Genomic DNA, 25,854 nt, shown 5'->3' with positions numbered 1-25,854 from the left:
GTAAAGGAGGAAGTTGGGAGGCGGTGAGGAAAGGAGGGTTCTTGTTTGGATTGGCTCCAGGAATCAAGCCAGGGGTTCTTGACTGGGTGCTCTCTTCCTGCCCCCCAGCTGGTAAAAACAGCCAGCTGGCCTGGAGGCCATCGTAATTAAAATAGCAGCAAGCACCTCCTACCCTATGCCAGGCACTTTATATCCATTAATTTGACCCTTACAACCCCATGAGGTAAGTAAGCACTATTATTACCCCCGTTTTACAGATGGGGAAACTGAGGCACGGACTGGTTATGCCCAGATCGCACAGCAGGGGAGTGCCAGAACTGAGATTGGAACTTCAGTCCCTTGGCTCCACAGAGCAGGTACAAAGCTACCGCTCCTCACTGTCCCACCCATGCTGTCCGTGGCTGGTTTTGTGACCAGAGAGAGGTAAATTCTCTACTCTGGGCCTCCGTTTCCTCATCTGCATGATGGGGGCCACTGGAGTAGATTAGTACACTGCCCTCTTGTGCTGTCTGTCCCTCTGGTAATTACTTATTCATTCATTTCTCCCCTACCGGGCTCAGTTCCATTAGCACAATGACAAAGGCTATCTTGGTGACTACTGTATTCCCAGATTCCTAGCACAATGTCTGGCCCATAAAGACGCAACAGATACTTGACTACTTGAAGATCATCATCAACGGTTTGAGTAGATGATTAACATTTTGGACCCTTTATACATAAAAAAATCAACAAACATCAGTGGGTCTCAGCTGGTGGGGGTTTTGCCCCTCCCACCCACCCAGAGGACGTTTGGCAATGTTTGGCAACGTTTCTGGTTGTCACAACTGGCAGGGGGAGGTGCTCCTGGCACCTAGTGGGTAGAGGCTGGGGGTGCTTCTAAACGTCTGCACAGGACAGACCCTCAAAACAAAGAATTACTCTGGCCCCAAACGTCAAATAGTGTTACATTCAAGAAACATGACATACGTACATAGATAACGACATATTTTGTACCATTGATGGCAAGTCGGGGGTGGTTCATGGATTCTCCTAAAGCTTGAGTCTGCCTGCAGAGGAAGGCCCCCTGGATTGGAAGGTCTCTGTATCTCCATCTCTAAAATGATACTGCTCAGGGCACCTGGGGGCTCAGTGGGTTAAGCGTCTGACTTCAGCTCAAGTCCTGGGACTGAGCCTGTGATGAGTTCCCCCACTCAGCAAGGAGTCTGCTTGTCCCTCTCCCTCTGCTCCTCCCCTGCTCACGCGCACGCGCGCGTGCGCTCTCTCTCTCTCTCAGATAAATAAAATCTTAAAAAAAGAAAAGAAAAAGAAAAAGTGCCTGGCACACAGTGAGCCTTTAATTTATCATTATTATTATTTTAAAGATTTTATTTCTTCATTTGATAGAGACAGCCAGCGAGAGAGGGAACACAAGCAGGGAGAGTGGGAGAGGAAGAAGCAGGCTCCCAGTAGAGGAGCCTGATGTGGGGCTCGATCCCAGAACACCGGGATCATGCCCTGAGCCAAAGGCAGCTGCTTAAGGACTGAGCCACCCAGGCGCCCCACAGTGAGCCTTTTAAATCCAGCTTTTTGGGTGGTTATGTTGCCCTCCCCAAGTGATGCCTCAGGAAAGGCAAACACAGACCCTTCCCCACAGGGGCTGGCGGGGAAGAGGAGAGGGAGGGAGGCATACTGGTGAAAACTGGGGCTAGAGCTTGCCCTCAAGTGGGGAAGGGGCTGGAGGACTGAACAGCGCCCCCCCCCCCCCCGAGATCACCCCCTCTCCCCCATCTTGCAGTTGAAGAGTCCCAAACCCGGAGAGATAGGAAGGCATTTGTTGTAGGTCACACAGCAGATTAGAGCCCAAGACCCCAGTCTCGTGATTCCAAGTTGGAATCCCAGGTAATTAAAAGCGACCACGGCCATCACTGAGCACTTGCAACATACGTTTTCTGATTTTCTGTGTTTGATCTCATTTTATTCTCACATCAATTTAGGGACAAAAGGCCCTTTTTCACAGCTGAGGAAGCAGATTCCGAGTGGTAGGACATTTGCCTGAAGCCCTGAAGGAAGAGAGTGAAGCCTGTCTGCTGGCTTCCAGATGCCATAAACTTCCCCCTTGACTATCCTGAAAGATTCAGCCTGTGGAAGACAGGGGTTGTCTCGGTGGAATTCCCCAATTCCTGCCTAGCAGAGCCCACTCCTTCTGCCCCCGAGGTGGGGCAGGGAGAGGAAGCTGCCAAGAAAGGCTTCCAGGGAGGAGAAAAGAGGACAGTCTAGCAGGGTGGGAAGGGGCCCATGGATGCGATCTGACCAGGAAGAGAGATCGCTGAATTCAGAAAGAGGCCTTGGGGAATCTTCCATCCCCTTCCCTTGGGCTGACCATGCAGGGTGTTCAGGTGGTGAGCTCAGGGAGTCCTCCAGCCTCGGCTCCCTCCCTTGCTTTCATTCAGTTCCCACGAGCTCTGCAGTTTGCAAAACCCAACCCTTCCCCTATGGGCCTGTGGTTTCCTGTGGGTCTGGGGTCCTGCCTGACTCGGCATTGGGAACTGTGGGCAGCCGGGGAGAGGTGGAGGTGGTGTAAGCCTTTTCCTTGCCTTCTCATGCTGGGGCTGCCCCCCCCAACACACCCCATCCCCTGAGTCAGCCCCCGCCTGCCAGGGAGAGGCGGGGTTACTGATTCAGTTAATAGCGCCTTCTTAAAGCCCCCATGAGGACAGCTGTAGCTAGACACCATCACCCTCACCATGAGCCCCAGGCAGCCCCTGGTCCTGGTGCTCCTGGTGCTGGGCTGCTGCTCTGCGGCTCCCAGACCACACAAGCCCACCCTTGTGGTCTTCCCAGGAGACCTGAGAGCTAATCTCACTGACAAGCAGCTGGCAGAGGTAGGCGAATGCCCCAGTCTGGAGTTGGGGAAGGCTGGCCAGGAGTCGCAGGGAGGGCATGGGGCCTCAGAGGAGAGACCTTGGGGGCAAGTTGGGGGTTTAGGGCATGTCTGGAGAAGAGCGATGTCCACGATCAGGCCCTGGAGGTCCTGCGGAGGCTCGGGACAGTGACGGTGGCGGCGTTAAGCGTCTGCCTTCCGCTCAGGGCCTCAGGGCGTGATCCCAGTGTTCTGGGATCGAGCTCCACATCGGGCTCCTCTGCTGGGAGCCTGCCTCTTCCCCTCTCACTCTCCGTGCTTGTATTCCCTCTCTCGCTAGCTGTCTCTCTCTACCAAATAAATAAATAAAATCTTAAAAAATAATAATAATGATGGGGTGGTGATGCATCGGTCGGTTCTGGAGTAGGCATGGCTGTGGGTGGACAGGGGTAAACGCCAGGGGGTCCTGAGATAGGCACGGGCCACGGGCAGGCATCAGGAGTCGGAAGGAGCCGAGGGTGTCTACAGGGAAGGGAGTTACTGGGTGGGCATTAGCACTGGTATCCAGGGTACCAAGTCCTGGGTAGTCGCTAGTCCCTGAGTGCCTGGACAGAAGGAATCCAGGCAGGGTAGGGCAGAGAAAGAGTCTCGGCTCTGGAATATCTCTGGCCCTCCATCCACAGGAATATCTGTTTCGCTATGGCTACACGAAAGTGGCCGAGATGAACGAGGACAAGCAGTCCCTGAGTCGGACGCTGCGGCTTCTCCAGAGGCGCCTGGCTCTGCCTGAGACTGGAGAGCTGGACAAAACCACCCTGGACGCCATGCGGGCCCCGCGCTGCGGCGTCCCGGACCTGGGCAGATTCCAGACCTTTGAGGGCGACCTCAAGTGGCACCACCGGGACATCACTTACTGGTGCGCGGCCGGGCCCCGCGGAGGCGGAGGGGTGGGGCGGGAGGGCCGGGCCCCGCGCCGGCGGCGATTTCGTCCGTCCTTAGACCGATCCCTGGGTTTAAATGTGCAGCCTGGGGCAAGTGGTTCCACCTCTGAGCCCGTTTCTCCTTCAGGGAAATGGGTCTCGCACGCAATCGTGAGTCTTCCTGCTCGGGCCATTGTGAGCGTCCCAGGAGAAAAATGCCTCTGAAAGTGTTTTGTAGATGAAAGCGTGGAACGCAGGGAGCACTGTACTTGCGGAGGCCGCTGCGACCCCGGGTGCCGCTACTGCCCCGGCTCCGGCCTCACTTCTCACCTCTCTCCTCCCGCCTTTCCCCTACAGGATCCAAAACTACTCGGACGACTTGCCGCGCAACGTGATCGACGACGCCTTTGCCCGCGCCTTCGCGCTCTGGAGCGCGGTGACGCCGCTCACCTTCACTCGCGTGTACGGCCCCGAAGCCGACATCGTCATTCAGTTTGGTGTTAGGGGTAAGAACGAGGGAAAGGGAAGACCCTGGACGGGGACAGCGGAGGGAGGACCACGGAGAGAACAGAGCGGGCACTGGAGCTTGGTCTCGCTTGTCCCCCGTAGCTCTGGCCGCCGCTGGCCCTTATGCGCCCCCTCCTGCCCGACGCGGCACAGCGCGGGGACGCAAAGTTGGGACAGCTGCTCATAGGCGGGATCTCAGCCCACACTCGGGGCAGCGCCCTTGGGCAGCGCGTCACCCGCACAGGTGCACTCGGCTAACTCCCTTCTTCTCCACCTGCTTCTTCAGAGCACGGAGATGGATATCCCTTCGATGGGAAGAACGGGCTCCTGGCACACGCCTTTCCTCCGGGCCAGGGCATTCAGGGAGACGCCCACTTCGACGATGAAGAGTTGTGGTCTCTGGGCAAGGGCGTCGGTGAGATCCTGAGCCTCCCCGCCCCCCCCCCATTCCCTTTCTCTTGTCACACTCATCTCCAGGCGCTCTGACCCTGTCCCCCTCCTCCTGCAGTGATTCCGACCTACTTCGGAAACTCAGATGGCGCCCCCTGCCACTTCCCCTTCACCTTCGAGGGCCGCTCCTACTCCGCTTGCACCACGGACGGCCGCTCCGACGACATGGCCTGGTGCAGCACCACGGCTGACTATGACACCGACCGCCGGTTCGGCTTCTGCCCCAGCGAGAGTGAGTGCGGGGCCGCGGCGGCGGTGAGCGGTGCCCACCATCCACGAGGGGCTAGAAACCCTAGGTTTTAATCCTGGCTCTGCCACTAGTGCTATGCGGCCTGCAAGCCACTCTCTTGTTCTCTGGGCCCAGTTTCTCATCTGTGAAATGGGGAGGGGTGGTACACAGATGGTGTGTGGGTCAATAAACTCATGGCGCCTTCCGGTCATCCTGTGGGCCTCCCCAGGACTCTACACCCAGGACGGCAATGGGGACGGCAAGCCCTGCGTGTTTCCGTTCACCTTCGAGGGCAAATCTTACTCCAGCTGCACCACCGAAGGTCGCTCGGACGGCTACCGCTGGTGCGCCACCACAGCCAACTACGACCAGGACAGACTCTATGGCTTCTGCCCCACCCGAGGTACCTCTGTCCCGCCTACCAGATCCGCATTGGTCCCTGAAACTTGGCTCCTCCACCCATCGGTTTGTCTCTCCACGCTTCCTTGGGCCTCAGGACTCCGGCGTCTCTGTCCACGCTCACAGCCCCTCCCCCTGAGGTCCACGTGCCGCCCCGCATCCCTGTGTCTTGGCCTTTTAGCCCAGCCTGTTGCTTCTCACTTAGTCTCCGGTCCCCAGGCCCCGCCCACCACCCTAGCCCGGTCTCATCGGGGTCCCCAGCCTCCCCTAGGCTTTTAAAATAGGACATCAGGATTATCTAGTTCCCCGTTTGGCCCACGCCTGGTCCCTTCTTGGGCCCACCCACCTGGCTCACCCAAGGCCCTTTGTCTCTCCAGTCGACTCCACGGTGACCGGGGGCAACTCCGCGGGGGAGCCGTGTGTCTTCCCCTTCATCTTCCTGGGCAAGGAGTACTCGACCTGCACTACGGAGGGCCGCGGAGATGGATACCTCTGGTGTGCCACCACCTCGAACTTTGACAGAGACAAGAAGTGGGGCTTCTGCCCGGACCAAGGTGAGCAGCGATCCAGGGTTGGGGGCAGCAGTGTTGGGGGAGGGATGGCCAGGGCTGGGAGGTTGGCCCAGGACTCACATCTCAGGGTCTTCTTTCCTCCAGGATACAGCCTGTTCCTTGTGGCCGCCCATGAGTTTGGCCACGCGCTGGGTTTAGATCACTCATCGGTGCCGGAAGCACTCATGTACCCCATGTACAGCTTCACCGAGGGGCCCCCCCTGCATGAGGATGATGTGAAGGGCATCCAGTCTCTGTATGGTGAGCTTTGGGGCAGGGATGGAGGGAAGGGGTGGAGGGAAGGGCTGGGCGTTACCGCCCTACCGAGAATGGGGAAATGGCAGGGGAGGGGTGGAGTGGGGACCTCAACATTTATCTGCGGGGGTGGGGGGTGTGTGTGTCTGGATGGCTCAGTCCTTAAGCGTCTGCCTTCCGCTCAGGGCGTGATCCTGGAGTCCTGGGATTGAGCCCCACATCGGGCTCTCTGCTCCGCTGGGAGCCTGCTTCTTCCTCTTCCACTCCCCCTTCTTATGTTCCCTCTCTCGCTGGCTGTCTCTCTCTCTGTCAAATAAATAAATAAAATTAAAAAAAATTTATCTGCGGGAAAGCCTGGGTCCAGTGGGTCCAGTTGCTGTCTGGTCAGTGTTTGGAGGTGGGAATAAAGAGCGCAGACTCTAGACTGAGACAGGCGTGGGTTCAAAAGCCAGTCCAGCCACTTCCTGGCCAGGTGACCATGGATGTTACTTCACCCCTCAATTTTCTCACCTGTGAAATGGGGCTAATAATGGTACCTGCCTCACAGGGCTGTTAGGAGGTTTAAGAGAGTTAGAATGACGTCTGACATATAGTAGACACCATGTAAGTGTTTAATATTTTATTGTTATAATTTACGATCATTAGTATTATTCTCCCATTAAAAATGGAGATATTAAAGAATCTACTTGGTGGGTTTTTTTTTTTAAGTCAAATGAGCTAATGTGAGTGTATAAAGCTCTTAGCACTAAGTTTGGCACTCAGTTTGCGTGCTCAAAACACACTTCTTTCCCACTAGCCTGTGGGGGGGGGGAGAGCTCCTGCATGATTTGTGTTCTTAGGGCCCAGGCAGGGCCTGACACAGCCCAGGGATTGGACAGACATAACTGGAATGAAAGGTGAACGTTTGAGAAAAAATCAGCCTGTCAGTGACTGGGGGAAGGCAGGTCCAAAAGTGAGGCGAGGGCGTGTCAGGGGCCTCATTGATGGGGTCTGGGGGGGGATATATTCCACCAGCTCAGATGTGTGCGGGAATAGAGGGGATCTCATCTGTCTCTTTTAGGTCCTCGCCCTGACCCTGAACCACAGCCTCCAACCGTTCAGCCCACCGCTCCACCAACCGGCTGCCCTACCGGGCCTCCCACTACCCGCCCCTCAGAGCGCCCCACTACTGGCCCCACAGGCCCCCCTGCAGCTGGCCCCACGGGTCCCCCCACTGCTGGCCCTTCTGAGCCCCCTACAGTGACTTTCAAACCAGCAGAGGATATATGCAAAGTGAACTTCTTCGATGCCATCGCGGAGATCGGGAACCGTCTGCATTTCTTCAAGGATGGGTAAGGGGGCAGGGATGTGTGGCTGGGGGAGGGGACTTGGAGGAGGGACCTGCCTGCCCCTCTCCGCCCACTGGCCTTCGGTTCCAAGTTCAGTGCCCCGCCGGTCCCTTTTCTCATTCCCAGGAAGTACTGGCGATTCTCTGACGGCAAGGCGCGCCGGGTGCAGGGCCCCTTCCTTATAACTGACTCGTGGCCTGCGCTGCCCCACAAGCTGGACTCCGCCTTTGAGGACCCGCTCACCAGGAAGATTTTCTTCTTCTCTGGTTAGTTTCCTCCTGTTTCCTCCCCCGCCCCCGCCCTTCACATCCTCGCCAATCTAGGAGGACCAAGAGACAGAGTATAATCCGTGAAAATTTTCTGCGGATCAGGAAAAGGCGCCCCCTTCTGGCGGGTGCGGTTTAGCAGTTCTTCACCGTCCCCTTGCGCCATCCTACAGAGCGCTCGTCCTCCGTGGACACAGAGGCTGCGGGCACGTCGGGCGCAGAAAGGCCTCGCTGGGCTCTTCCCCTTGACATTCAAGGACAATGTGTGTCCATCCCTGCCCCCAGAACGATGTGGCTCTTCTTCCCTGCAGGGCGCCAGGTGTGGGTGTACGCAGGCGCGTCGGTGCTGGGCCCGAGGCGTCTGGACAAGCTTGGCCTGGGCCCGGAGGTGGCCCAAGTCACAGGGGCCCTCCCGCAAGGCGGGGCTAAGGTGCTACTGTTTAGCTGGCAACGCTTCTGGAGGTGAGAGTCACGGCCAGCGCCGGCAGGGGGACCCCGGGCGCCGTCCGCCTGCCCGCCAGCTCAGCACCTGTCTCTTAACCACTTCCTGCAGGTTCGACGTGAAGACGCAGACCGTCGATCCGAACAGCCTCGGCTCGGTGGGGCGGGTGTTCCCCGGGGTGCCCCTGAACTCGCACAACATCTTCCAGTACCAAGGTGAGGGCTGCAGACGCGGGTCAGGAGCGGTCCCGCCCCGCCATGCTTCCCACGCTAGTCTGCCTCAGATGTTCGGTCAAATTCTGAGCGAGGGGAAAAAAAAATCCCTCCAGATTGAGGCAAATGCCCCAGCACAGGTGAAGTTCCCTATAGAGGCAGGGACCTTTCCCAGATCATAAAGGGACACAGGGAACAACCAGAACTAGAACCCAGATTTCCTGCGTCCCCTGCTGGAGGCTCTTTCCCCTGCAGTACGCAGTACGGGACACATGGTTTGCATGGAGTTTCATTCCTTTATTAGATAATATTTATCAAGTGTCTGTAATATGCCAGGCACTGTGCTGACACAGGAGATACAGTGATAAAAAAAGGACAATCCCTAACTGTCTTTGGGCAAGTCACTGCTGCTCACGGAGCCTCAGTTTCCCCATCTGTAAAATGGAGATGATAGCTGGAGTTACACTTACTTTCTCTTCCTCACCACTCACATGCTCTCAATTGACAAGTTCTGTTGACTCTACTACCAAAAGATTTGCTTTTCACCATCTCCTTTGCAAATACTCTGGTTCAAGCCATACTGGTTTGTTCAATACCATTAAGATATTCTCCATAGTAGGGAGTGGTTAGGGGTGGGGGGCCATGGTCTTGGGGCGACTCCAGAACCATTCCAAGGTCAAAGAAACTACTGGGACACCTGGGTGGCTCAGTCGGTTGAGCGTCTGCCTTCGGCTTGAGACATGATCCCGGGGTCCTGGGATTGCGTCCCGAGTGTGGCTCCTTGCTCAGCGGAGAGCCGCCTCTCCCTCTGCCTGAGCAAGGGGCCCCGTGCGGGATACGATCCCAGGATCCCGGGATCATGACCCGAGCTGAAGTCAGACACTCAACTGACTGAGCCACCCAGGCATCCCCCAAAAATAAAATCTTAAAAAGAAAAAGAAAGGAAACCTCCAGGATCTGATCAGCCCCTCATACCCTCCCAGCACTCCTGTGGTTCTCTCTGCTCCGCACCACCCAAACCACCCGCACCCCCCCCCCCCCCCGCATCTGGCTGCTCTTTGAACACATCCAGGTCACTCCTAGCTTCGGGCCTCCAAGCCAGTTGTTCCCTCTGCCTGGAAGCATCTCCCCCAGACTGTCTGAGGGCTGCGTCCCTTTTACCCTTCGGCTCTCAGCGCTTTGGCTACCTTTTCAAAGAAGTCTTCTCTGGCCCTCATGAGTTACTCGCCTACTGCTTTTATTTCCTTCGTAGCTTTCTACGGTTGTCACGGTCTCATTTATTTACATGTTTGCTTGTTAATTGTCTCTCTTACCCCACGGGCACCAGAACTGAGAGGGTGCCTGCACTTTTGTCTCTGGTGTATCCCCCAGTGCCTCTAATGGTGCTGAGCACTATACGTATTCGATGAAATGAATGTTGAATGAATTGTTCTGAGCACCTACTGTGTGCCCAGGCTCGGTGCCAGGGCTTCGGACATGGAGGTTTTCTGCCCTCCCACATCTCTGTGGGGGGAGATGGATGTGTCCTGTGAAAAGCTCAGATCTAGAACGGGCAAGAAGGACAATGGTAAAGATCTTGCTCCTGTTTCTGTCTGTGTCTGTGGGAGGGCTGGAATCACCTGTCTTGTACTTGCTCCCCCCCCCCCCCACCGCAGGGAAAGCCCACTTCTGCCAGGACCGTTTCTACTGGCGTGTGAATTCTCGGAATGAGGTGAACCAGGTGGACGAAGTGGGCTACGTGACCTATGACTTCCTACGGTGCCCGGAGGATTAGGGCTTCCCATCCTGGTTCGGCACTGCAGAGTGGATCCTAGGGGGACCATCCCAATGCGGAAGGAGCCAGTTTGCCGGATACAAACTGGTGGGTTTGTTCTGGAGGACAAGGAAGAGTCAAGGTGGGCTGGGCCCCTCTCTTTCCACCTTCCTTTTTTGCTGGAATGTTTTTAATAAACTTGAATTCTTAAACCTTGAGGAGCAGATTTCTTTATGTATGTATGTACGCATTCACGCATGTACATAACCGAGAGTGCTTACTATGTGCCAGGTAGTGTCCTAAGCACTTCATAAATATTAACATTCATTCTTCCTATTAGGCAGATATAATGTGATTACTTCTATTTTACAGCTGGGGAAATGGCCAACCTATTATTCATTCATCAAACATTTATTGAGCTTCTGCGTGAAGCCAGGCCTTGTGCAGGGCGCTGGGGAAGGAGAGATGAATTGGATTATGTTTCTGTCCTCAAGGACCTCTCGGGGTCCTCCAGCGTGAGGCACATGAGTGCGCTCAGAACTTGCTTAAAATGCAGACTCCAGGCTCAGTCCCCAAAGAGTCCTGCTCAGTTACCAGAGTGATTCTTTGGTGGGGGTGGGATTACACTTGGAGAGTGTGCAGCGTGGGGCCCTTTATTCTAGAATAATGGTGTGTATATGTGATTCCATATGTCATGGTTGAAGTCAGGGAACGTTTCTTAGCCAAGATGACATCTGAACTTGAACTGAATCTGGAAAGATGAGCAAGAGTTTCATCCTGTAGGGGCGCTGGGTAGTGCAGTCATTAAGTGTCTGCCTCTGGCTCAGGGCGTGATTCTGGCGTTCCGGGACCGAGTCCCACATCAGGCTCCTCCGCTAGGAGCCTGCTTCTTCCTCTCCCACTCCCCCTGCTGTGTTCCCTCTCTCGCTGGCTGTCTCTCTGTCACATAAATAAATAAAATCTTAAAAAAAAAAAAAGAGTTTCTTCCTGTGAGAGTAGAACGGTCTTTGTAGAGGGTAATTTACCATAGACCGTTAAACCGAAAAATGTGCCTATGCCACCTCTCACACACGTTTGCACAAAACAACAGACAGAGGGACATTGATTGCCGTATGGCTTGTAGAGTGCCAAATGGCAACATCTTAAGTGTGCAGAGGTCAGATGGCGGATAAATGGAATATGGATTATATACACGGTGATAGTAGCTACCCTTAGTCCAACACTGACTCTGGGCCATGCGCTTTATGCGTGTTACCACCGCTAATCCTGAAAACAACCTGGGAGACAGATACTGCTCTTATCTTACGGTATGATTGCCACCCCCCCCATTTTACAGATGAGGTAACTGAGGCACACGGAATTACACAGCTCAGCGGAAGTCCCATAGCTGGTGACTGGTGGCAGTGGGATTTGACTGCGGGCTCTTGGGGCAAGTGCTGCGAGAAGAGAAAAAGCAGAGCGGTTGTTTGAGGGAACGACAAAAGGCTCCCAACTCTAGTGTGTGGTTTTAGGAGGAAGATGGCAGCAGAGCACAGAGGATTCTGGAATGGTTGAGGGGAATGGTGGTCTGGACTAGATGAGACAAGGTCTGAATGCCCGGCTGAGGAGCATGGACATGACTCCACAGGACAGCAGAGGGACTTGGAGCAGGTGATCGGAGGGTTGGAGCAGGTGAGTGGAGCAGACGAGCGGATATGATTGCCTTCTGGACTCTGGCCCAAGTGGGAGTTTGAGGGACTCTTAGAACTTCTTCCCGAACTCCCTTTGGGTGGATCCAAACCCACCTCATCCATTTCTTGCTGAGGAATGACCCATTCCCAGGGGCATGCCCCCATTCCTCAATAGGGCTTGTTTAAAGCCCCTCTGAACCTCTGTCTCTCTCTAGATACTGTTCCATCTCTCTACCTCTCACCCCCAACCACAGTTAAACTTCCCCAAAGTATAGTCTCTACTCACTGTCTCCACTTCTTCAATTTCCATTCTCTCTGCAAGCACTTCCAGCCTGACCCCCAGCCCACCACACCGCTGAAATCATTCTCTTCCAAGCCACCTATGAACTTCCTGTAGCCAGATGCGACGGGTCCTCTGGGCTCATCCTACATGACTCTCAGTTTGGTTGACACAGTTGATAATGCCGTTCTTCACTCAGTTTCTGGGTCACCCTTCCTGGTCCTCCCCACCTCACTGGCTGGATCTTTCTTTTCTTTTTTTTTTAAAAGATTTTATTTATTATTTATTTGACACAGAGAGAGAGAGAGAGAGAGCCAGTGAGAGAGGGAACACAAGCAGGGGGAGTGGGAGAGGAAGAAGCAGGCTCATAGCGGAGGAGCCTGACGTGGGGCTCGATCCCATAACGCCGGGATCACACCCTGAGCCGAAGGCAGACGCTTAATGACTGCGCCACCCAGGCGCCCCTGGATCTTTCTTTTTCTAACCTCTAGATGATAGCATGCCCTTGCGCTCAATCCTTGGACTTATCCGTGTACACTCATTCCCTGTGATCTCCCCCAGCCTTGCTGCTTTCTCTCTATCAAGGACTCCGAAGTTTATATCCCCAGCCTTAACCTCTCCCCTGAGCTCCAGACTTGCATGTTCAAAGGCCAACTCGCATGATCCTTAGGTACCTGATAGGCTTCTCAACCTCACGGTCCAGCTGAACTCTTGGGATCCACTTTCTGAACGTGCTTCTCTGTCAGTCATCACTACCTTGATAAAGATGACATCATCTGCTCTCAATCAGTCGTAGAACCTGATCAGTCCTAAAATCTAGGTATCAGTTAAACTCCTTATTCTAGTACAGTTTCTCAACTTGGGCACTATTGACATTCCAGGCCAGAATTTTTTTAGTGGTGGGGAATGCTGTAGGAATGTTTGGTATCTTCCTCCAGGGGGTAGTAGGGTCATGTACGATGGCAGACCCACTCGGGGTCAGTCTTCCTTTCCCTACATTGGGTCCCAGTGTGGGGGTGGAGCGCAGGGGGGTAATGGGGAACCCGTGGCTCATGGCCAGGCCGACTTGGCGCTAGCCTAGATGGCACAAGTGGCGTCTCCCCACTTTGATGTCAGTAACACCGCCCTCCAGTTGTGACAATCAAAAATGTCTCTGAACATTGCCAGGTGTTCCCTGTCGGGCAGCACTAACCCCAGTTGAGGACTATTGCTCTAATAGAATAAATATACAGACAAATCCACATGCCATAAGTGTACGTGTCAATAAATTTCCACATACTGAACACGACTGTGTAACCCACAACCAGATCAAGAAGCAAAACATTATAGCACCCCAAAAGCCCCTCTCCTGCTCCCTTGCAATCACTACCCCTCCACCCCAAGAGTTACCACCATTACTTCCAACAGCTTAGATAGATTTGACTAGTTTTTACTTTAAATAGTATTTTATAGTACCTACTCTTGCATCTGGCTGGTTCTGCTCAAGGTCATATTTGTGATACTCATCGATATTGGTTGTGAATTACAGATTGTGCATTCACACTATAGCTTTCCACTGTATGAATGTCCCACTATTTATCCATCCATTTATTTTTTTATTTACCCATTTTATGGTTAATGGGCATTTGGGTAGTTCCCAGTTTAAGGCTATTATGAATAATGCTGCTATAAACATTCTCGTAAATGTCTTTTGGTGAACACGGGCAGCCCTTTCTTTGGGCCATATACCTAGTATACCTAGTACAGCAATTAATGATGCAATTAGAAAAGCATTGAGAAACTGCATAAGTAGAAGTAGGATACCGTATATTCAAATGTATTAAATCTTATTTATTCATACAAGTGCTTTGGCAGGGCACATACCTCAGAGTGGAATTGCTGGGAAGACATGTACATCCGTATTCCATCCCACAAAACATTCAGTTCAGCAACAGTGCCTGTATGTTCTACTTCCAAAGCATACCTTGAATTGGATGACTGCCGCCGCTCTATCTGGCTTTTACCACCTCTCGCGAGCATGGGGCTCTGCAGGGGCCTCCTACCTAGATTCCCAGTTTCCACTCCTGCTCTCCTTTAGTGGACTCTTCGTGCAACAGCCAGAGTGACCCTGTAACATATAAGTCAGATCACATCACTCCTCTGCTCAAAAATGTCCAATGGGTCCTCTCTGAAGCCTTCAAGAGGCCACATGATGTGCCCTTTCCCCCTCCCTCATCTCCTACACTCTCACCTCTGTTCACTCTGTTCCAGATACACTGTCCTTCTTGCTGCTTCCTGAACAGTCCAGACTCCTTTTCAGCCTAGGGCCTTGCCTCTTGCTATGTTCTCTGCAGGAGAGATTTTCCCCCAGATCTTCGCGTAGCTGGCTTCTTTTCATCAGGGAGGTTTCAGCTCAGATATGGCATCTTCTGAGGGATCTTCTTAGACCACCCTCTAAAGTAGTCTTTCCCCGTAGTTGTTATTCCTGGATCTCAAATTACCTTGTCTATGCGTTTGCTCACTTACAATCTTTCTCCGCTCACTCCTCATTAGAATTTAAGCCACACGAGGGCAGGAAGCTGGTCGATCTCAGTCAGTGCTGTATCCCCAGGGCCTAGTACCGTTGCCTGAAACACAGGAGCGCTATCAAGATGCGTTGAATGAATGAATGAATGAATGCGTGAATAAAACGCAGGTGTTTAGGAGACCCCAGCAAGAGATGGGCCCGGGCTCCAGGAGCCACACACTGGGGCCCCCGCGTAGAGGCGGCTCTCAGCTGCAGGTGGGATCCTCAGACGCTTCCTAGAATTGAGAGCCCAGGGACTTGGAGCGAAATGGCCACGTTCTGAGGCACAGCACAGCGGGCACTAGGACCCTGCGCGGCGCCGCGCCCGGTGGGGGGCGGCGGACGGGGGGGGAATTCGCTCTTTCTGTCTGCTGGAGCCGGGCTGCAGCCACTTGTGCGATCTGGGCCCGTACCGCCGCCACCCGGCCCCTTTCCACACTATGAGCCGCAGGTTCACTGTCACCTCACTGCCCCCCGCGGCGCCCGCCGGGACCTCTGACTTAGAGTCCCACCCGCATTCGGCAGCCGGTCTCCGCCACCTCTCAGGGGAAGACGCCAAAGGTAGAGGCCGCAGGGGGCGGGGCCTGCCGGAGTGGGGCGGGGCGAGAGAAGAGGAGGGGCCATGGTGGGCGGGTCTTCTCTTGGAAGGGGCAGGGCCAGGGCTGGAGGTGGGGTAGTCTCAGCCGAGGGCTTAGAGAAGGGAGAAGAGCAGGGACCTAGCGGAAGGGAAGGAGGCTGGATGGGAAATGGTGAAGGGAGGGGCCAGATTCGATGTGGGCGGGGCACAGGCAAGAGGGTGGGGCTATAGGCAAAGGGGCGGATCTTGTGATGGAGGGGCTAGAGTCAAAAGAAGGCTGAACTGGAGGGCACTAAAGGGGCGGGGTCATTTTGGGTAGGGGGCGGGACCAGAGGGAAGAAGGTGAAACCAGGGAAAGGGAGAGCCCTATGATTAAGGGGTGGGTCCAAAAGCAATGGGAGGAGGCAGGACTATCTCTGTTTGGAGGCAGAAAAGGGCGGGACCAGAGAGGAAGGGGTCTTGCCAGGAGGATAAGGGTGAGGTCAAGGGCGGAAGGTAAGATGAGTCCGGGATGCTGGGGCTGGTGCTGTCTCAGCAGGTGACTGGGGCCTGGAGGATCTTCCAATCCTCGGCCTCCCTGGAGACGTCGCGGACAGCGCCTGGGGATCCCGGGAAGATGGGAGAAAGAGGAGTTACTTTTGGGCAGCTAGATCTTGGGAGAATTCTGTGGGGTCTCCAGTCCTGACCCTTGGGGGTCCACTTAAGCCCCTCTGCTCCAGCTCCAGAAGAGGGTTGGGTGGAGCAAGGTCAGGCTAGATTGGGGGCGTCCTCCTCGAGGACCCGTTGCTGTTGCCTTGTAATGGAAGTTACACGCAGGGTACAGAAGAGGGGAGGTGAAGGATCCCTCTAGCTTTCGGTGAAGAATTAGTATCCTGGATGCACTCATAGTCTCCTCCGCAGGGGGCACTTGTCAGGGGTCCTCTTCCTGACCCTGCGCCCCTCAGGTCTGGAAGAAACGCTGCGAATCTGCTTGGAGTGGCCCCAGCACGGGGAGGAGGAAGAGCCTCCCGGGGCCGCCAGGGGTCGCTGCTGAGCCGCAGGTGAGCTCACTCTGCAGCAAAACGAAGCACCAACAGCCCTGGAGGGGGCATTTTAGGGATTTTTTTTTGGCGAACTCCCTCATTGTGTAGATGACCACACTGAGACCTAGATTTCCGCAGGCCCCCAGCCCCTCAACCAACCGCCTTCTGGACGTGGCCATTTGGATTTCTTGGGGTCCTTCCATTCTTCATATTTCCCCATAAGCTTCCTCCTTTCTCATTTTCATGAACGTCCTTTCCATCCTTACAGTTTCAAAAATCAGAACTCCAGGAGCTATTCTCAACGCTTCCTTTTCTTTTCGCACCGGATCTAATTGGTCCTCACATCTTGGCCACCCCACCCCCAAAACTAATCCTGAATCTGTCCTGAATCTCTCTTCTGGTCACCATCCCTTGGTACAAACCTCCATCATTTCTCACATGGCCCAGGCCATCGCCACAGCCTCCTCACCAGTCTGCCTGCCTCCGATCCTGTCCTGACCGCCCGCCACACAAGCTCCCCATCGCTGTTAGGATAAAGGCCTACGCCGTAGTCTGTCGTCCAAACTCTTTCCTCATCTGCTCCGGGGCATACCTGTCCGTGTTCTTCTTCCCACCTCCATTAGCCAGGGAAACTCCTACTCACTCTGTAGGTTATGGCTCATTTCACCTCTCCTGAAAACCTTTTTCACTTTCCCTTGCTTCCAGGCAGAGGCCGTCATTCCTCTTCCGCCCACCCACTGCACCATGAGAGCACACGTGGATGGAAGTTATTTACTTGTGTGGCTCCTGCCATTCAAAAGCAGGGACCATATCCTTTTATCTCAGTGTTCCGAGTTCCAAGCCCACAGCCTGGCATTTGGTAGGTGCTTAATGTTCGTCAGACAAGAGAGGCAGTGGCTATAAGCTCCTGCTTCTCCTACCCTTGCCTTCTCTCCTCCCATTCCCCATCCCCTGGCCCGAGAATAAGATGGCCCTCTCTCTCATTCTTAGGTGATCAATAGGTCTTCCCATTCCCATTTCCAAGCTCCTGCATGTGGCAGTAAAATATGGCTCCCAGTTTGGGGTGTGCAAGCGTGGGTGCAAACTGCATGTGAATCTAGAATGTTGTGTGCTTGTGGCAGAAATAGTGCGTGTGTGTCTTTGTGTGTCTTGAGGGAGGAGCACCCCCCATGAGCTCTGATGACCTGTGGGACAGTCAGTGAGTCAGTGCTTATATGTGTCACTGTATTCCAGTCTGTTGATGGGCATGTGTGTATTCCTGGGTCTGTCTGTGGGCTGCGTACCTGTGTGCATGAGTTTATTAGAAGTTTCATCTTGAGAATGATTTGGGTGACTTTTAACCTCTTTGGCCCTGAGAGGTACCTCCAGCCCCTCCTCCTTGGTAGTCACTGCATGGGGAAGTAGACAAGGGCTCCCTAGAGGAACCGAAGTCTGGTGATCTCTTTCCCACAGCTGTTCTTGTGTCAGCCCTCTGGCCCCAAGAAGAGGTGTTCTCCACCTCCCGTCCTCACCCAGGCCCATGCGGAGAAATGGCAGCATGTGGAAGGTGGGGAAGGGTTGGGAGAGGTTTGACAGGTCACTTGGGTATGAGCATTGTCTTTGATTTTGGACCCAGAGAGTGGAGTTTGCCCCTGGAAGTGCCTCCTGCTGCCAGGGGGTCAGCTGTAGTGGGGACGTAACTGACAACTGACGGGGGTGAAAGAAGCAAGTCGGAGGCTGATCCTTGAATCCACCATGAATCCTGGGCTGCAGCCCCCATACCTCAGTTGCCTCCTCTGTACTATGGGGAGGTTGACAATGACTTGGCTGGACAGAAGTGCACCTGGGGCCAGTTGGTACCACTCTGAGCGATTCCCACATCCCTTTATACCACCTCCCACTGTGCCTCAGTTTCTGGTGGAGCAAGACAGGGCACTGGAAAGAACCTGGGGTCTGGGTTAAGACTAACAGGAGTTGAAATGTGTTCCCACGAGTGCGAAGGAGCTGACTTACACCAGGGGAATGGAGCAAGACCACTGTATAGCCCATCCACGCTCTAACTCAGGCTCTGTGGTGTTGCCTTGGGCACGTTGCTTTCCCTGTCCGAGCCTCAATTTCCTCATCTGTAGTATAAAGGAGTTGAACAGGAAGCTATCTGAGGGTCATGCTAGCCATAAAAATGATAGGATTCTTTGATGATCTAGAAGGGTGAAGTTCTCTGCCTCCCGCATACCCAAACCTCATGTTTCAGTCTCTCTATCTGTAAATTGGGAAGAATGACACTGAGTTATTGGTGTAAATATCTGATCTGGAGATTTCCAGTCTGTTCAGGGTGTTCTCCAGTCACCCGCTCCTCAAGCCGGGACTCAGAGCCTCACTGCCCAGTACCTCAGCCCAAGGTGAGCCCCGGGAATCTCCATGGCAACAAACTGGTTATGAACGGGGCTGCAGTTGCCATGGTGACGGGCTGCTCTCCCTCCCTCTCTCTCTCTCTCTCTCTCATCCCCCTCACCTCCCCTCCCCTCTTCTCAATGAACCAGAGCAATCTGCGGGCACCAGCTCTCCAGGTGGGGTGGGGGTGGGGGGTGGCTCTGTGAGAAGGGGGTCCAGATTGAGAAAGAGGAAAGACAGGCCGAATCTGTAGGGGAATGGGGGGCTGTTGGGGTGCCATTGCCATGGTGACAGGGCTGCAGCCTGTTAATTAAGCCCCTGGTTGCCACGGAGACGATGGTGGTTGACGTGCTCTGCGGCGAGCCCTGTGTGTGTGGGGTGTGCTGTGCACTGGGCTCATCAATTCACTGCGAGGGTTTTGGGTCTGGAGGACGGGCATGTAGTTTGGGGAGAGGAGTGAAAGGGGGAGTTCAGGGCCTTGGCTCCAGGAAGACAGAGCCGGGGTGGGTGTGTTAGGTCGAGGGGGTAATCATATGCAGATAAGGATGGATAGGGATTGAGCTGTAAGGAGGAACACTGTGTCTGCCTCCTGTGGAAAGAAGACCCAGTCAGGTGGCCCCAGCTTCCTCCAAACAGCTTCATATCCTGGTTCAGTGGTTGGAGTCCTGGGCTGGAGGTCAGGGAGCTGGATTCTAGTCCCCAGTCTGCCACAAGTTCACCCCATGAAGAAAATTTGTACCTTTTCATTTCTGGACTTTAATTTCCCTGTAGATGAGGGGTGGCAAAAAATAATTTATAAAGTCTCTTCCAGCTCCCACGTCCTGATACTTGGGCAGCTTCCCTGAAATGTTTTTCTCTCTGAGAAGCATAAGGTGAGAGGGGGGTAAACTTTAGACATTCAGAATTCAGAAACAGGACCTTCTCAGCTCTGCCTCTTGTGTGGCTTGAATGGGAGAGTTTCCCCGGCCTTAGATCTTCCTAGGGCTCTGGGTGGAGTTGGGATGCTAAGCTGGCAGCCATGTTCCTGGGGCTCAGAGCTGAGGGTCACCTTACTGGTGACCTTCCTGGCCAAGGCCAGGCTGGCAGTGCAGGAGGGGCCTGCAATGGTGTTTTCTCAAAGCTTCACTGCAGAAGGTTGGCCTGAAGCCAGAATAGGGACCAGTCTCCTTGAGAAGTAGGGGATGTGAATCGAAAGGGTAGGGTCTCCCCCTGGGGCCGTCTCCTTACTTGGTCTGGGCTCAGGGAGGGCTCCATGGCTTTAGTCTGAGATAAATGGAGAGAGCACCAAGAGCTTTCAGAGCGGGAGGAAGTCCCTTGGATTTATGTGACCTAACACTTTCATTTTGCAGATGGAGATACTGAAGCCCAGAAAGAGGAACTTAATTTTTCTCAGGGACACACAGAGTTTGGGGGCAGAGGACAGGATATCTTCACTGTGTCTTGATTTCCAGATGCCCTGTGAGATAGGAACTCCAGTGAGGGAAGGCAGATGGAGCACCCAGGGGAAGAGGAATCACTCTGGCCTTTGCCTGTACTCCCCTGGGATCTAGGTTCCTCCTGTAGATGGGCTGAGTCCCTGAGTGGCCAGGGCTCTGGACTACAAATGAATGGAAATACCTCCAGGGGAACATCCCAGATCTGACATTGCTGAAAAAAAAAAATCTCAGCATTTAATTTATTTCACAGCATTTCTCAGACAAACATGCTACACATTTTGCTATGTTACCTGTCTCTCCAGAGTAGTGGAAAACCATAATGCTGCTGCAAGTGGTGGTGATGGTGGGGTGTGGAGGTAGTGGAGTGCTTAGAAATTCCCAAACATGGGTCTATCCACCTGCTATCTTTTTAACCCCTGTCACTAATCCAAACTCATCTCACCTCTTTTGTGTGTGTGATTTTTCCCTGGGAAAGCCAAGAAGACCAATTCTCACACCTTGTCTGAATAGCTAGCTCTCCATCCTAACAAGTCCTTCCAGTGTCCACAAAACCCAGTGACAGTGATACATTATTGGTGGATCCCTCCAAAGCCCCTTGCAGTCAGCTGCCAAAGACTGTGATTGCCCTGATCTGAAGCCTCTGATAATTGTGTGCAAGGACTCTGAGTGGAGGGTGCTGTCAATGGCTCTGAAAGGTCACGTCCTAGAATGGGGTCTCTAGTCATGTGGCCAGCTTTTTAGGAGCCTTGAAGATCTTCTGGGCCTACCTCCGGTTGCAAGCTGAGGGGCCACTTCAATCCTGCACCTCTGAAGCCTGACCACAAGAAAAGGGAAAGAGCTCACCTCAGACCCTTCCCTGTTCCCTTTTTATTAGCCAAGAATCAGAGATGGCTGAGCAATTTGGTTTGACTCTATCCTTGTTCCTTCTGTTGGAGGCAGGGCAAATTTTTAAAAGAATTTATGGTGAGGAAGAGTCCTAAACTAGAATAAAGCAAACTGGATTCTAGACCAAATCCTGCCATTCACTGGCATTGTGTGTCCATAGGCTGTCATTTCTCTTCTTTGGGCCTTAGCTTTTTCATCTATAAGATGAAAGTTGTTTGTTAGATAAGATGATTGATATGATCCTCTCCAACCCTGGAACTCTCCTGAAACTTAAAAGGCCAGTGCTGGGGGCTAGTGTGAGTCTGAAAATGATTTCCCCTTGGATTTCCCCTGCTCTCACCCTTGGATGTTTAGATCTTCCGGAGACACAAAGGGTCCAAATCTCTGATGCTTCTTCCTGAGATGTCTCCACTGCTGGCTCAAGTCTGGATTCTAGGGGTTGTCCCAAAGAGGTCCCAGGACAATCAAGCTTCTGGGGGACTAGTGTCAGGGAGGAGGAGGGACCCAGAGAGCGTGCTGGCTCTGGAATCCTCAGAAAGCAATCCTGGATTAGGGGATTAGACACTCCCGCCCCAGGAGAAAATCTGGTCCGAAACCGACAGGCGGCCTCATTTGTCCCTCCCCCACTCTGTCCCTGGCCAGCCTCCTACCAGCCTGCCTCCCTGGAGGCTGCACCAGCCCCAGTGGAGTCAGCCATCCCTGGAATCTCACTGCTGTCTTCTCTCCTCCTCACCGCATCTCCTTCCCAGGGTCATTCTACAGTCAGAGGGTCCCTGTCTGTGGACTCCTGGGATTTGTCTTGGGGGTGAGATGCTAGGACTCGGTCTAAGCACAATGAGAGGCTTCACTGCAACTCCTCAGGTTCCGCTCTTCCCATTTTAAGACAGGATGAGCCAGACAGTTCAGCCCAGTGACCCTGAACCCCTGGGGGCAGCACAGTGCTTCAGTTAATGGCTCTGGCCTCAAGACACCCCCGGTTCCAACCTCGTGAACAGCGATTTGGGAAAGGGTCTGGTTCTCCGCTCCTCTTCCGGGCTGGCCTCCCCAGCTTTGCAGACAGGCTCCCCAGAGACCCATATTCCATGGTGCCCCACCCCCGCCGCCTCAGTACTCCTCGCCTTCTTCTTAGGGGTCACCCCAGACCCCCAGCCAGGCAGCCGCTGCGGGGCCGCCTCCCCGCGGCCGCGACCTAGTTCCCTGCCGTTATTTTTAGGGCGCGGGATGGCACCTGCCCACGTGCCGGCCCCGCCTGTGCCGGGGAGTGGGGGGCGGGCGGAGCTGCGTCTGCTCGTGGGAGGCGAGGCCCCCGTCCGCCGCAGCACCCCTCCATCCCACCCGTGCAAGCCCCCGGTTTTCGTGAGAGGGGGCCTCCAGGCGTGCTCTGCCCGCCCCTCGTCTCCTCTTCTTCCTCCCTCTCGCGCTCCCCCCCAAAACCCCGCCAGTGGCTCACGCCTCCTGCATACGGGATGAGGTGAGCAGCGCCGCCGCTGAGAGGGGGCGCGCGCGGGTGTGAGCGTGTGTCCGTGTGCGAGTGTGTGTGCGCCGGGCGGGCGGGCACTGCAGCTTCTTCCTCCGTGGAGCGGAGAGCGAGAGAGAGCTAGAGCGAGCGAGAGAGCGGCGAAGGCGGGCAGAGGGGCGCGGGCGAGGCGGAGCAGCCATCCCCGGGCCCGGCGCCGCGCCGCCACCATGCTAAACAACCTGACGGACTGCGAGGACGGCGATGGGGGAGCCAACCCGGGTAAGCAGCGGCCCGGGGGCAGCGAGGGAGGGGGCGGCGAGGAGAGGAGGCAGCTCTAGGGTTAGAGGCAGAGCGGGGGCCGCCTCCTTCAAAGAGGCTGGGACTGACCGGGGCGGTGGGAGCCCGGGGTGGCCTGGAGCCCTGCTCCATTGGAATGCGCCAGGCGCTGTCCGAGGTGCTGGAATGCGCCGCGCCCGGGGCAGGGCTGGGGGCCGAGAGGTTGCCATTGCCCACAGCCCGGGGGCAGACGTGGGTTAGCTAAGCGGGGGAGGCGGTGGGAAGGGGGTGGAAGAGCTAGAATGGGCTGACGTGGACCTCGACGGGCGGGAGGAGGGTTCCTTTCCCCAAGAAGGGACCCCGGCGTCCTGGCGCAGAGCGTTGACCGGCGGCACGGGGAGGGGGTGGGGGGTGCAGTCTGCTGCAGTCCCTCGCTCTGAGACTTCCAGCTGAAAGGTGGGGGGAAGGTGCCCATGGGGGGTTGGATCCATATGACAGCCCCCGTCCGGGCTGCGGTGTCTCCTTAAGGGGACACTTGGTGCAGTCTGTGCCCCCTCCCCCAAAGCTGCCCGAGGTCCGACCTCAGACTGAAGCGTACCTCCTCCGGAGATTTTCGACTCTACTTTGCGGAATCTCCCTCTCCCTCTCGCGTACCCATGGGTTCCTATTCAGGACGGGAAGCAAGATCACCCTCCTTTCTTCCCTCTTTACCCTTCCTTTCGGTACCCTGGCATGACAGTGAGGTTTCCAGGGCGGGGCAAGGGGGAGCCTTTCTAGTCAGCTCTGCTAGCTTCCCCAGTGAGGCCTCAGGAATGGGGTCCCAGCGGCTGAATCCCCGGCGCCGCGGCGCGGACACTGCGGACGCGCTGCGGTGGGTGCGGAGACTCGCTAGGAGCCCAGGGGCTTGAAGCAAGTCCTTTCGCTGCTCTTGCTTTCCGCAGCCCTCCTCCACGGTTTCCCTGCTCCGAGGTCTTCCGGGCCAGCCACCCCCTTGGGCTCCCAGGCCCCCCGCCGCCCCCCAGCGGTCTCAGCCATCCATCACGGCTGTCAGCCGCCCCCACCCCCCACCCTCCAGCGGCGCTGCGTCCCTTGCGCACTAGCGCGCCTCCCGCTCCCGCTGTCTGCGCTCCGCGCCTTCAAACGCTCCCTTGGGCACTGCTTGACCCTCTGATCTGAGACTCTTGCAGACCTCCCCGGAGGATGGCCAAAGAGCCCCAAGAACTGAAAGATAGGGGTCTTCCAGGGACTGGGAGCCTAGACTTGAAGTCTTCCGGATCCTGGATCCAAGTCAGAGCCAAGTGGCCGCTTGGGAAGGCTGTGGACACCAGAGTCCCCAATTCTTTGTCTGAGACCCCTTTTTCCTCCCCGAGGTTGAGTGGTATACAGGGGTCGGAACCACCGGCTGGCCAGCTAGCGCGCCCATCTCCCCAGTGACCCTGGGGCTGCCTCATCCAGCAGCCTCCCCCCTCCCCAGCAGGCTTAGGCTACGGGGGAAGAGCGTTTGGCAAAGTCGAGTCTGCAGCAGATCCAGGCATCCGGACGCGGTGCCCGGGAACGAGTTGTGTGTGTGTGTGTGTGTGTGTGTGTGTGTGTGTAGGGGTCATTGCCATCTGGGATCCTCTTCAGATGCCTCCACTCTGAGGACAGGGGCTCAGCCTGAGAGATAATCTCTGCTCTCCCCAGACACTGGGTATGGTCCGATCCCCCAGCTCCTGCTTTCTCTACCCTGAGGTTTGTGCCTTTCTGGGCCTTGGGTTTTCCATGGGATCTCAGGAGGCCTAGGAAAGAGGCATCTATGTGTGTGGAACAGGAGTCAAACTAGGAACTCACTTCGGTTCTACCCACTCCCCATTAATTTCTAGACTCTGAGTGTAGAGGGCCCATCTGGAGACCTTCTCTCTCTGTGTAGGGTCCAGGACCTGGAACTAGAGTGGCTAGGACCTGGGTCAGATGTTCGGGGTCCCAGAGAGAGGCAGACTCCCAGCGATGCCCAAAGATGGTCGTAGGGGGCCCTAAGAACCTGCTGGGCTTGAGGGAAGAGAGACTACCAGATCAAGAGCCTCTGCCATCTCTGATCTTAGGTTCTTGGGGATGTAGGTGAGGACCTGGGTACTGACCTCAGGGAGGTGGTAATAGCTCCTCTGGACTAAAGAAGAACCCTTTGGACTAAAAAAGACCCCTATCCTTTTGGGGTCTGACGCCCTCCCCCACTACCCCAATCTGGCTTGGGGATTCCCCCGGGCCTGGTCCCAGGCCCCCGGGGGAGGCTCCTTAGCCCGCGCTGCTCGCCTGTTTCCTCCCCGGGAGCTCTGGCCGCCGCAGCTTAATTGAAAGCCGATTCGGGCTGAGAGCTCCCAGGGGGCGGGGGCGGGGGCGGGGGCCAGGCGGAGAGGGCTCAGCCTCAGTCTGGCCCTGCCTCTCGCGCGCGCGCCGCTCGCCGCTACCCATCAGCCTGCGTCCTGGCTCTGGGGATTCAGGGCGAGTTCCCCCTGCTCTTCTGAGAACTCCTGAAGCTCGCCCCTCTCCCCGCAACCAGTGCGCCGGCTGTTCCCAGGAGGGGACGAAATCAGCCCGCGGCAGACGAAGCCCCCGGCCTGGGGTCCCGTCCAGATGGCGGGTGGAAGGGCGGGACCCAGGACCAGCCTATGGGCCGCCCTCTCCCCAGCCCTCCGCTCCTAGCTGGGATCCGGCCCGGAGCCTGGCTCCGCGCTGCGCGTCGCGTTACATAAGCGGCTGCGGGCGCGTGGCCGCCTCGGCTCGGCGCTGCGCTTTCTGCCCGCGCGGTCGCCATGGAGACTGGCGCGGGGCTGCCTAGTAGCCGGATCTCGGGCCAGGACGCCCCCTTTGCCTCCCCGCACGCGCCGCAGGACCCCAGGAAGGAGGTGGGGCTTGGGAGGGGGCGGGAAAGACAGAGGGGAGGGGTTCTTGTGTCCGGTGGTTCTGGCCCCGAGCGGAAGCCGCCAGGAGAGGGACCCAGACCCACAGGGGACAGGGCCCTTAAATCTTGGGACTTGGGGAGGGGTATGGGATGGGGAGCCCGGGCTGAGTGGGGCACCACGTACATGAATAATATTTGTACTTGTAATAGCAGCAATAGTTCCGCTTATGTGCCCGGCACACCCAATTGGCATTATTTCCCTTAATCCCCAGGACAGCCCTGTGAGCTAAGCACAATTATTATCC

General features: G+C 55.7%; 2 protein-coding genes across 3 annotated transcripts in view; both read left to right on the top strand.

Moving 5' to 3' along the window:
• Nucleotides 1-2,667: 2,667 nt before the first annotated feature.
• MMP9 (matrix metallopeptidase 9) lies at nucleotides 2,668-10,367 on the top strand. Its single transcript, XM_026503635.4, has 13 exons — nucleotides 2,668-2,861; nucleotides 3,523-3,755; nucleotides 4,117-4,265; nucleotides 4,553-4,681; nucleotides 4,775-4,948; nucleotides 5,175-5,348; nucleotides 5,722-5,898; nucleotides 6,001-6,156; nucleotides 7,211-7,481; nucleotides 7,605-7,744; nucleotides 8,056-8,206; nucleotides 8,298-8,401; nucleotides 10,054-10,367. The coding sequence occupies exons 1-13, from the start codon at nucleotides 2,724-2,726 to the stop codon at nucleotides 10,170-10,172; spliced, it is 2,115 nt and encodes a 704-aa protein (XP_026359420.1). The 5' UTR covers nucleotides 2,668-2,723; the 3' UTR covers nucleotides 10,173-10,367.
• Nucleotides 10,368-15,033: 4,666 nt separating this feature from the next.
• SLC12A5 (solute carrier family 12 member 5) overlaps nucleotides 15,034-25,854 on the top strand; it is a 34,355-nt gene continuing 23,534 nt past the window's right edge. The window contains exon 1 of one of the 2 annotated variants that reach the window (XM_044385625.2): nucleotides 15,034-15,207. In XM_044385625.2, the coding sequence (XP_044241560.1) occupies nucleotides 15,087-15,207 (121 nt within the window). In that variant the 5' untranslated portion in view covers nucleotides 15,034-15,086. Of the gene's footprint in view, nucleotides 15,208-22,607; nucleotides 22,675-25,854 lie in introns of those variants that run through there. The other variant, XM_026503636.3, reaches the window with a different exon arrangement.

This window comes from Ursus arctos, unplaced genomic scaffold (genome assembly GCF_023065955.2).
Source record: "Ursus arctos isolate Adak ecotype North America unplaced genomic scaffold, UrsArc2.0 scaffold_16, whole genome shotgun sequence".
NCBI classification, from domain to species: domain Eukaryota; kingdom Metazoa; phylum Chordata; class Mammalia; order Carnivora; family Ursidae; genus Ursus; species Ursus arctos.
The sequence above is the reverse complement of the archived record's forward strand: the minus strand, read 5'-3'. Positions and strand labels throughout refer to the sequence as shown.